The sequence below is a fragment of the Kryptolebias marmoratus genome, linkage group LG19 (genome assembly GCF_001649575.2).
Source record: "Kryptolebias marmoratus isolate JLee-2015 linkage group LG19, ASM164957v2, whole genome shotgun sequence".
NCBI lineage: Eukaryota > Metazoa > Chordata > Actinopteri > Cyprinodontiformes > Rivulidae > Kryptolebias > Kryptolebias marmoratus.
In genome coordinates, this window is record NC_051448.1 from 7482191 (window position 1) to 7493809 (window position 11619).

At 41.6% G+C, this 11619-nt stretch overlaps 1 protein-coding gene and 1 long non-coding RNA gene across 3 annotated transcripts in view; one reads left to right on the top strand and one right to left on the bottom strand.

The window, feature by feature from the left end:
- Positions 1–3792: 3792 nt before the first annotated feature.
- LOC112450376 lies at positions 3793–7018 on the bottom strand. Its single transcript, XR_003038969.2, has 3 exons — positions 6564–7018; positions 5417–5496; positions 3793–4757 (listed from the first exon to the last, which is right to left on the bottom strand). It is a non-coding gene; the product is annotated as an uncharacterized LOC112450376 (long non-coding RNA).
- Positions 6236–11619, top strand: part of si:dkey-12h9.6 (macoilin-1) — an 11467-nt gene continuing 6083 nt past the window's right edge. Inside the window, exons 1-7 of one of the 2 annotated variants that reach the window (XM_017412029.3) lie at positions 6236–6581; positions 7926–8067; positions 8251–8377; positions 9403–9526; positions 9637–9815; positions 10403–10856; positions 10949–11107. In XM_017412029.3, coding sequence (XP_017267518.1) covers positions 6505–6581; positions 7926–8067; positions 8251–8377; positions 9403–9526; positions 9637–9815; positions 10403–10856; positions 10949–11107 — 1262 coding nt within the window. In that variant the 5' untranslated portion in view covers positions 6236–6504. The remainder of the gene's footprint in view (positions 6582–7925; positions 8068–8250; positions 8378–9402; positions 9527–9636; positions 9816–10402; positions 10857–10948; positions 11108–11619) is intronic. The other variant, XM_017412028.3, reaches the window with a different exon arrangement.

Consider the following 11619-nt stretch of genomic DNA (forward strand, 5'->3'; position numbering starts at 1 on the left):
CATGTGTACAATAATTTTAGGAATTTTAGGAGAAACTTCATTTCCCTGTGGAGAAGACCTGATTCTGACTGGTTTAATGAGCTAACAGCTAGTTAGGTTGATTACTATTATTTTAAATCAACTCCAGTCTTAAAGGATTTCATAGCAACTACTGTTTTATAAACTTTTATATCGTCGTCAGTTTCACGCTACATTTATTTGCACAAAAAGCAACAGTTAGCTTAAAGCCCGGGCCACTTCTGACAGGAGTATTTCTATTTATCTGCCGGAATAATCATGTAATATGAAACTTACGGCAATGTAAAGGTTCATTAATTACCGTTTGCATTAACTGCTATTAAATGTTTGAGGCTGGAGGTGTTTTAGGATGGCAGCGGCCCACTTTTGGACAAATTAGGAGAATCGTGTTGTTTTCCAGTGTCACAGTAAATGACTTAAACATGCTGCCTTCACAACGTCATGCATTTCTAATAGGTCGTATCTTTTTAAGAAACAAATAATTTTATTGTGACATGATCTCATAAGTGCCTAAATTAACGCTCACTTTCAAACACTGTCCTTTATATTTGAAAAATTCATGAATACTTTTAATAATCTTGGTTCAGAAAAGCCCTTTTATTGGTTAACTTAGAGGCTAGTGTCTTTAATATCACGGTGTATTTCATTTTAATTTTCAAGTCATTTGAAATAAGCGAAAAGAATGAACTTTGCTGCATCGAGCCCTGACATCTTCAGTCAGTTTTCAGCAACCGGAACTCTTATTTCGTCCACATCCTGTTTCTGATCCGAAGGGACCGTGATGCTCGGAGATTACAGCTCAGACTAAATGTCTTTAGTCTGGACACACTGATGTAACTAATCTCTGACGTCTTCCTGCCTGTGGAAATGCCTTTTTTTGTGTGTTTCTGCCAACTTATTTCCCTCTTTCTTTTTCCTTGAATGTCCTTTTGTTCAGGTTTAATTTTTCAACAATTAAATTGATCAGATAATGACTTTTTCTGCTCGTGTAACCAGGCAGCTGTGGTATGAATGCTGATTCAGCATACACACTCCTGTTTTTCTGCTTTTTATTTTATGTTTTGCAATCTATCTACCTTTGCATACTGTGTGCTAAATTTAGCCATTCAGCTATCAAAACCTTCAGCTCATTCAGGAAACGACTGCGGTGGCTTTTGGGCATTGTAACTTTTAAACTTTTCAAAATATTTAACATTATTTACAAATATTTTCCCCATAGAAACACACTGAAATCTCCTCAAATCCTTTAAAGACATTGTTCTCCTAAAAATCTGCTTTAACTTACTCTGTTTGTCTTCTTATGCTACTTTTAGCTACACTTTTGCTACATTTAGCTTTTAACCAGCTGTTTGCTACTTGCAGCATCTCGCTAAACTTCTGATACATTTAGCTAGCCTTTTGCTACTTTTAGCTTCTAGCTACACTTTTGCTACATTTTGCTTTTAGCTAGCTTTTTTATCTCATTTATCTCAAGGCGGGAGGTGAAGGGATGAAAGGCGGGAGGTGAAGGGATGTGGCTACCCTTTTGCTGCTTTAGCTACATTTTTTGCTACTTTTAGCTAGCCTTTTGCTTTTAGCTACCATCCTGGTACTTTAGCATTTATCTAGCGTTTTGCTAAATTTAACCTTTAGCTACCACTCTGCTGTTTTTAGCAAGCCTTTTGCTTCATTTAGCTTTTAAGCAGCTGTTTGCTACTTTTAGTTTCTAGCTAAACTTTGGATCCATTTAGCTATAGCCTTTTGCTACTTTTGGTTTCTAGAGAATCCTTTCCTATATTAGCTTTTAGCTAGTTTTTAAATATATTTTTTAGCTTTTGGCTAACCTTTTGCTTCTTCAGCTACCTTTTTTGCTGTTTTTAGCTCTTTCAGCAGTCATTCAACGTTGTATTTTTTTCAGAAAAGGTTAAATCTAATTCATCTTAAATGAGTTTTAGTGATGCGGCCACAAAGAATGAGCCCGTTTCTACAGCAAAGACCCAGAAAATTCAAATCTGTAGCAGCAACAACAGCCGTATTGTTTATTTCTTTTTCCATTTTTACATTAAAAAAAAAAAAACAGTTCAAGTCGCCAAACTGACGCCGAGCGCATAAACATTTTCTGGCTCTGGGACCAACTGTTGAGACTCGCTGCTGTAGCTGATAAGCCCCACAGGATGGCACGGCCGGCCTTATCGAGCTGGGCCAAACCAGAGGACCTCCGCTATCACTGGAGCCACTAGGAGGAGAAGAACTCATCCCCCTTATCTCCCCTTTGCTCCCTCTAACACACTTCAGGTGCTGCTGGGACGAAGCTTTGCTAGTTTGTCTCCTCCATGTCGTCACAGTCGGAGAGGGGCTTTCTTTTGGCAAGCACACGCGGTTAAAGAAATTCAAGGCGAGTGTTTATTTTAAATGGAAGAGGTCTGTTAGCGCCTGGAAGGGCCTCTAATTTCAACACAATGGCAGCGTGTTTGACCGCGTGGCAATAGGAAAGCAAATGTTGAAGTTATTGTGGATCGCTTTACGGGCCAAAATCAAAACAAGCAGTCAGAGCGCAGCGTGGAAACTCAAGAGCCCGCACCGAGACAGAGCCAAAAAAAGAGCTTCAACCACCTCGATACGTCCACTTCCTCAATGTAGACCAATGATTTCCAAAGTCTGCTAGTTTTAGCTACTGAGTTGCTTATTTTAGCATTTGTTTTGATGGTTTCAACTTAAACAATTAGCTTTCAGCTTCAGCATTTTTGCAGAAAACGAAATTTCCCTGTTATTGTTTTTTTAATTCGAGCATAAAATAAAGAACACAGTCGGTGTGTTAATGTGAATGAAAAGTGTAGAAAGGAGGTGAAACTTTACCTGTTTTAAACCTAAAACTACATCATTTTATAAAGATATGAACCAGATCATTAAAGGTGCTGCAGGTTTTGAGCTCGTGGCAGCAGGTATGATCTCAAACTGTGAATCTTTCTTGGCGCGGCTTTCAGGATTTTGTTCCTCGTCCTCCCAGCTCCTGCCAAACCCGCCCCGATCTGTTCTCCTTCCTGTCGACTCTGTCGAAGGGCACCGACCCCCTGCGGGCTCAGTGTTTGTCCAGAGAGTCCGAGCGCCAGCATCCATTTCCCCTTTGACCTCTGCTAATTAGTGAACGGGTCAAACGGCCGGAGGTACTGAACCGGTGCAGAGAGGCGACACTTTTTTAACCACCAGAGGAACACAAACACGGGGTTCAGAGACCAGTTTCTTTCCTGAGAGCAGCACGAGTCAAAGCACATGTTTGACATTTCAGATAATCTGACTGGTGCATCTGCAGGAGGCGAGACAAGAAGAGGCCACCGCTGTCCACTGGGACATTTACTGTCCTGGTCAACGTAGGGACACAAGGCTGGCTGAGAGACACACAGACAGGAGGAAAAATATAGGCAAATTAATATAAATTCACAACTTGACACAAAATGAACAGTTTAGAGCTCCTGAAGTGGGGTTCTGTGGAGAGGTTACGAACAAACAAGGCTGTGGGAACAGGAGGCGCTGAGGGTGCTACAGCCCCCTCTTGTGGATGACAAGAAATAACATGTGAAACGTAAAGATAATAAATAGGAATGAGTGAATGAGAAATAAAAATAAATATATGCACTAGTGTTATGTAAGTTTATAATCCACTTATATTGTTTGAGTCTGTAATAACTTCCTGTTTCAGCTTTTCTCACGGCTCATTTTCACGGTACCCTCCATCTAAACACATTCCCACGGCTACATGAGCAAATAATATCTTACCTGTTGGAGATAACTCTTTGAACAACCCCGGTTTGGAAAAGTTAAGTTTAATCCTGATTGGCTCGACGAGCCCGCGGCTAGTCTGAGCTTGTAGTTCCTGCAAATCTTGTTTTTATATAACTTTACACCATCATCAATAATGCATTACTCAGATGTTCTACCAAAAAATATGACCTTTTTGCTGGAAGTGCTACAGCTAGCTCCTGCTATTTGCACTTGCAAAAAACCCTAATATTGCATGAAACCCACAGTGCAATGCCAAATTAATGGCGATGGAAACAAATAATGTTCACATGAGCTGCTATAAAGAGTTTGAGATTTAAGTTTTAGGTTGGCAGCGATCATCTTTGGTTGAACTAGACCAGTCAGAAAAGATTTGATCTACCACTTTAAAAACAACGCATTTGGAACATAAAGCTTTTGAGAGTGACAATATTTCTATGGGGTAGAGGGGAAGATCCCAGACAAACAATTCTACAGTTTTCTGCAGTAAATCTGCAGAAAACTGTGATATATAGACATACTGAGTTGAAGCATCTGCTCTGTTTTACACTGTTTTATTTTTGTTTTTTTACAGATATAATACTGTATTAGTAAAAATATAAACACAAATAACTCATGAGATCTTAAATTAGCTGTGGATCTCACTTTCAACATGGACTGCTGCATATCTACTTCTGCATTTGTTTGCTTTGCCCAGCAACAACACAGTGAAAATGATATTTTTTACAGTCATTCTTGACATTTTCCTGCATGTGATTCAGCGTCCTCCTTCCAAACCAGACGATGTGAAACCTAGATGAGCTTTTCTCTCTTCAGCTTTGCCTCTTTGGTCTTTTAATGCACAAACTAGCTGCTTGTCTTGTACAAGCTGAAGCCCACGGAATAAAAATAATAATTATTTATAGATATTACAGCTCAGTTTGTTGTCGCAGTCAGCGCAGGGGGGTCCTGACTTGTAAGGCCGAGCCAGCTGGTAGTTCCCCCTGTAATGTAGGTCAAACCATCAAATATTCAACATAAGAGCAAAGACTTACACCCGATAATATCCCCGAAATGTCAGGAAGAAAGCAAAGAACATCTGAATTATTATTTAATGACCACTAAGCGTGGTGCAAAAAGAAGATTGGATTTTAAAGTCTTTTTGGTGCATTCTGAGAATTATTTATGTTGACAGAACTGTGGAGTTGGACAGTTTCTCTGGGAGATTTAAACACTTTTTTAATTTATTATTAAATGTATTTTTCTCGATTGAGCTTTAAACTAAGATTGTCTTGCAAAAAAATGACAGAGTTGTAGCTGTTTTGGTCGTGATTATGCGTCATTGCAGACGATATTGTGAGATCTTCTGTGGGTCTCAGAGTCTGTGTCGTGTCAGATTTTAGCTCAGTATCTGTATTCAGTCATAGATCTATGTCTAATGGTTGCTTTCTGGGAGTTTCATTCAAATCTGTCCACTGGCTCATGAGATATTTTGCTAACAGGCAGACAAACGAACACGCAGACAGAGGCGGTTGCGTCCCTGTCTGCTTTTATTGGGTGATAATGAGCGTCTTTTTTAAGAGAGACAGTCTGAAGTTTTCATTAGGGACCACAGGAGACGTCTCACGTTGGACAGAAGTGTTTGGACTTAGAGTTGGGATACCATTTTCAGCGTATGACTCGCAGCGGGTCGCAGCTTCTTCACAAGCTCACTCTGGTTTGACGAGGAGGCCAGAATGGTGCCTGAAACAAAAAAATTAAAAACAACAATGTCAGCACAAACAGCTGAGAGAATATCAGGAATATTATGAAAGACTAATGTATGAAAAGCAGCAACACTTCTAGTAGGATTTTCAGAGAAAAGATAAAAAAAATGTTAGAAAGTTGCATTAGAAATCATTATTAAAATGTTTGTTTTAAACGCTGACTCAGCATTCAGTCTTCTGGTTTATATTGTATTTTAGAGTAACTACTTAGAACATATTTTTAGCTATTTTAAGCATTTGTATATCAAAAGGTTCAGCTTGTTTGGGGCATGACAATAGCTGTCATGCCCCGTTTTGTTTATTTTGCTCCTGTTCTGATCACTTTAATCTGAACAGCTTAGTTTCAGCTTCTCCAACAAATATAGGAAAAATTGCAGCTTTTTAACATTTAAGCTGAATTTGTTTCTCACCTGCAAGAGCTGAAAGTTGCAACAAAAAAAAGAAAAGGCGAGCAACGTTTGCTGTTTTTAAACGCAAACCCTGATGAGGCTGATTCAACCCAAACCACTAATAATGATGTAGAAACTGTATTAGAAGCAGGAAAATCCTGATATTTTGGCAGCTATTATGGCTTTAAACACAAGCCATTCGAAAAAACAAACCATAAAGTTTGTTAGGAGTACTCGGAACAGCACTATTGTTCCGTATGACTTCAACTAAACGTGCAGAATAAAAGCTAAAGCCATAAAAGTTGAATTTATTGACGCTGTATTGTTGTCGATCTGCTGCCCTCCTCTGATGAGCGCTTGTAGGCGCCACCTGCACTGAGCATGCGCAGAACCGTTGGAAGCAGCTCGCGCCGCTTCGTCCACACACAAAAAACGGTCTGTTTTATTTATTTCTGCCCTCTCTCTCCTTTTTTTGTTTTTATTTTATTTCTTTTTTATTATTTTTTGTTCCACCCACACCCCCCTGCCTCCACACCGTCGCTGGCGCCTCGGTTGGGAGGACTGGAAGCACGGGGGGGGGGAGCAGAAGCCGTAAGATGAAGAAACGGTATGTGGACGCGAACAGGCTTCGGAAGATGAAAAAGCTGAAAATCACCGAGAAGCTGTCGGAGAGGTTAGCTTGGCTGCTGCTTTTTGTTGTGGTCTTTGTGTGAATTTCTTATCTCCCCCCTTCTCCTCAGCCGTCGTCATCCCGCTCTCACCTGCCTGCCTCCCATCCCACCTCCTCTCATCTTAAATTATCTCAAACCTGGAGCTTATTTCGTGAAAACAATCAGCCTTAATTGGGCCGAGTGGAGCGGGTTAAAGCTCACTTTTAGCCGCCGTTGTTTACAGGAAAAAAGGCAGCATTTGTTGTTCAAGTTCACGTCGGCCTTCTTCCCCCCTCTGTGTCTGCTTTCAGCAATCCTTTCCACAACAATTATTAAAACACAAAACAGCCAATTTTCCCACATAAATCCCTGTTTTTAACACCTTCCACTAGGTCTGCTTTGAACCACCTCGTCTTAAAATAACAAACAAAGCGTGTTTTTTAAATTGAATTTCTTATTTTAATGTTTCAAAATGTCTGTTTTTGAGTTTGTATGTGTGGGATCATTAAATAGACACTAAAAGAGGGTCAATTTAATCTTATTGAAAGCCTAAAAAAAAGTCCGGTTCCTTTTGTTTTCCATCCCAGACAATAAACACAACAGTAATTTTAAGACACATAATTTTATTGCAATATTTGAAGCTAAATATGAGTTTGCACATAAAATAATTCATTCAGTGAACCTGGTAAGAACAGAATAAGAGCTGATGTTTTGTTCCCCTTTTGTCCCTATTCGTCTGATTTTTATGCTTAAAAGAATTAAACCTTAAAATATACTTTAAGGAACAATTAAAGAGGCTTTCATACCCCCCCCTGCAACTGGTTAAATAAAGACATAATGTTGGTTTTTAAATACCTGTTTCTGGTGAAATGAATAATAAATGAAATGCATTTTAAACGACATTAGTTACGGGGAGGTGTGTTTGGAGGATGCTGTGGTGCTCCCTCTGTCCTCCAGAAGAAGGATCGCCATGGTAACCAAACAAAGACGGGGTGATGTGATGGCAGTGGATGGACGAGAGCAGAACAAAGGAGGAGAACCGCAGCTCGTTGTTCGTCTGGCGGCTGCCACGATGAAGTGAATCCTGGGATGCTCGCTCAGCCTTCTTTGTTGTGTCCTGTTTTTATTTTTGTTTTTTTTTTAAAAAAAAGACTGACTGCACCTTTAGGATGCTCACCGTCCAATTTGGGCTGATTCTTTCTGTGTTAACTAATCTGACCCGAGCTCAGCTGTGTATTTACTAAAAAACTGGAGGCGAGAGGAAAAAAGGAAACGTTCCCCACTCGTCTAACTTTGCAGACGAATTGAACAACAACAATGTTGGAGTTTTCGTGTCATTTTTTAACCCCTCGCCCGTTTTTCCACAGTGCGTACACCTTCCTGAAGTTCTGGGCGATGTGGACGCTGGTGCTGCTGGTGGATTTCATCCTGGAGTTCAGACTGGAGTACCTGTGGCCGTGCTGGCTCTTCTTCGGGAGCGTGTACACCACCTTCCACTGCCACGGGCTGGTGAGGACTCCTGCCGCGTGGCTTAACGCTCCAAGCGCGAGCCCCGATAATGAAAGCCCAGGCCGCGCTGCGCAAGCTTTAACAAACCACCACAGCCTTCCCCCCTCCTCCTCCTTTGTGTTTAAAATGAACTCATTTTTAACACATTTAACCGACAGGACTTTGTCTTTGTTTGCTTTTCAGGTTATCTGTGTTGTTTTTGTTTGCGCCGCCTTCACGCTGGACATCTTCTGTTTAATCTTTGTCCCGCTGCACTGGCTCTTTTTTGTGGCGAGCACCTATGTTTTATTCAATTATATCTGGCACACAGGTGAGTATGTGGTTTGTTTATTTCCACACTCGTCACAACATGCCAGCTGTGCCATGACTCACTCAGCGTTCACACCATTGTTCTCCTGTTTTCTGTTTTTAGAGTACTTTTTGCAGCCTGAATACTTTGTGCTCATTTAGCCATTAATGAATTAAAACATTTTGCTCCCTCAGGAGACGGGAGGTGTGACCTTTGGTGCCACTACTTTTAGATACTAGCTACTAGCTTTTGGCTTCTATTAGCTTTTACCTAGCCTTTTGCTGTTTTAGCTTTCAGCTTTTAGCTAGCCTTTTGTTACTGTTGGCTTTTAGCTAGCCTTTTGTTAGATTTTGGCTTTTAGCTAGCCTTTTGTTACGGTTGGCTTTTGGCTAGCCTTTTGTTACTGTTGGCTTTTAGCTAGCCTTTTGTTACATTTTGGCTTTTAGCTAGCCTTTTATTACTTTTAGTGTTTGGCTAGCCTTGTGCTACTTTAGTTTTCAGCCACTGTTCTGCTATGTGAGTTTAGCTTTTAGCTTCCATTTTTCGACTTTTAGCCTGAGTTTTTTTCCCCCCACTTAGCTTTTAGCTGGTGTTCTGCTTCTTGTAGCTTTAACAGCTCTAAGTATTCACACCATATTTTGACAGAAAATTCACTTTCTCTAGTCTGTATTTGTGTTTGATGTTTTTGGTTTTCGTTAAACAAAATGTGACTCAAAGCAGAATTTCTAAAATAAATTATTGTTTCTGGAAATGCTGAAAAAATGTTGATAAAACAGAACTTAATTATTTTCAAACGATTTATTGCCTTAATTTAAAATTGTTGAAAAAACAAAACAACACGTTAAGAAAAGTTGTTTTAGTTAAACCAAACCAGGCAGGCATTTGTTGCTTTAAAACCTGTTTATATTGTTTAACATTAATGGTTCCTTCAGTTCCATGTTGTTTTTAACTTTTGTTCTTTTATTTTGCATCATAGTTATTTTTACTCTTGTTTCAGACATTTTCCAGTGATTTTTTTACGCCTAAATGCTGTTTTTTCTTCTCAGAGAAGGGCGTCTGTATATCGACAGTGTCCTTGTGGATTATGCTTGTGTACACGGAGGCTTCGCTTCGGCTCAAAGATCTCAACACCGCCCATCCCAACCTCTCCCATCTTTTCGCTGCACACTGGTAGGCAATTTTTTTCCACCTTTTGGTTGATGAGTAGTGAGAACTCAAAATGCGAGAGAAGTAAACATCAGATTCTAGCATTTTTATACCACTGTTTTATGCTCTCCCAGCATCGGATATCCCGTAGTCTACCTGGGGTTTGACGCCACCTGCTACTTCACCAACGTCTTCAAGCTGCGCGTGCAGAAAGCCGTTCAGAGCGAGAACGACTTCCACATGCACCTCCTGCAGCACTCGCTCCCGCCGGGTCTGCAGGTTTACTCCAAGGCCAGCACAGATGGCACCGGCAGTGAGTCCATGCACCTGCAGCATCCACTTAGTGACACCTGAAGAGGAAAAAAAAGCTGTGATATTCAAAAATCTGCTTTTATTTTGGATGCATTTAGCTGGCTAAACACAGTGGCACGTCTTTGTGTAGAAATATTCAGATATCTGTTTGATCTGATGCTTTGCTCTCGTTTAGTCAAGAAAAAGGACCAGAATTATATATATTTTATAAGAGCAGACTTCCTGTATTGCTGCTGTCTGCAACATTAATTTGATTCGCCAGCTGGCTTCTTATTGGTTTGAGTTCTCCGAGTGATGAGACAGATTCAGTGACCTGCCAAGTGTCCAACTTCCGAAAAGATTCTGAGTAATAAACCTTTGACCGTGTTGGGTTTGTTTTTTTCCATCATTCAGGATTACGTCATCGTGCAAATATTTCTACATGCACAAAAATACTGTTTGGGTTTCACGTTTAAACTCAGCATCATTTACAGAAAGAGCGCAGCTGTTATTTAGTTTTAAAAAAAGACTTAGATGTTGTTTAAAGTGCCCCTAACTCGACTTCTTTTGTTCAAACTCTGCAGAATTGCTGATTCTTTGTTTTTGCAGGCTCTAAATGGAAGTTCAAGCCCGACTCGAGTCAGTACCAGTGTCAGAACGGCGCCGTGGTGGCCCACGATGACGCGCACAGCGTGGACTGCCTTCAGATCCGCAGCGAGGAGCGAGGAGCCGAGGTGAGGTCAGTGGAATCGAACCGGCGGCCGGCGGCGTTATCCAAACCGGCTGCTGCGGAGCCCAGAGAGCAGCTCCACGGCGGAGAAGGGGGACCGGAGTCGGCCGCAGCTCCAGAAAATCTACCTCACGAGGAGCAGGGCGGCAAAGCCCCACGGGCGGCCAAAAGCTCCTCGCCGAAAGTCCGCAGAGGCAGCACAAACACTCCCTCGCCGCCCGCGGGGAGGACCGAGAAGAAGCAGAGGAGCGCGAAAACGATCAGCCCCAGCAGGGACGCGGCGGAGAGGAGCGCCGCGGCGGCTCTGAGTTGTCACGCCGAACAAACCAACAAGTACGTGAGCGGTTCATCTCAGCTCAGCTAGGACGGACGCAGGGCGGTTAAACCGATGCTTTAAAACAAACCCGTGTTTCCGTTGACGCCAGGCTGGAGGCGGAGCTGCGGAGGCTGAGGGGCGAGCTGCAGGTGAGCAGGCAGAGTGAACAGGAGCTGCGAAGTCACATCTGTAACCTGACGAACAGCGAGAGGAGCCTGAGACCCGAGGTGTCCCTCCTCAGACAGTCCAACATGCTGCTCCAGAGCAAGTGAGCGCCACCTTTGTCTCTGTGTGGGGCGGATTTTAGACATTACATCATCTGTAAACCTCAAAGTGTGACAACTGAAGACACTAACACCACCTAAACATGTTATTAATACAGAATTCTAACCACAGAGCAGTGACACATTCGAATACGAATTTGGAGCTTTTACACCTGGGCAAAGAAATGGCTGCTGTTGTTGTTTTTTAAAGAAAAGGTCATGAACTTTTGGATGAACTAATGAAATATATCACTTATAAAAATACAAAATTCCAGATAATCAAATGTAATCACGTCCTAGAAACAAGAATACCAAGCTTCAGCTTTAACAAAGTCTGCTCAGACGTTTTGACTTTTTTTCTTTTTTCTTGCACTACTAAATTATTCCTCCGCTGCTGTAAGAGCCTGCCTCGGTGTTTCAGATCCAGTTTTATCTGCAGAAACACTCTAACTGCATGTTAGGAGCGCTCTGACATCAGATCAGATCAAAGCCGGACCCCCCCCCCCCCCCCCCCCCC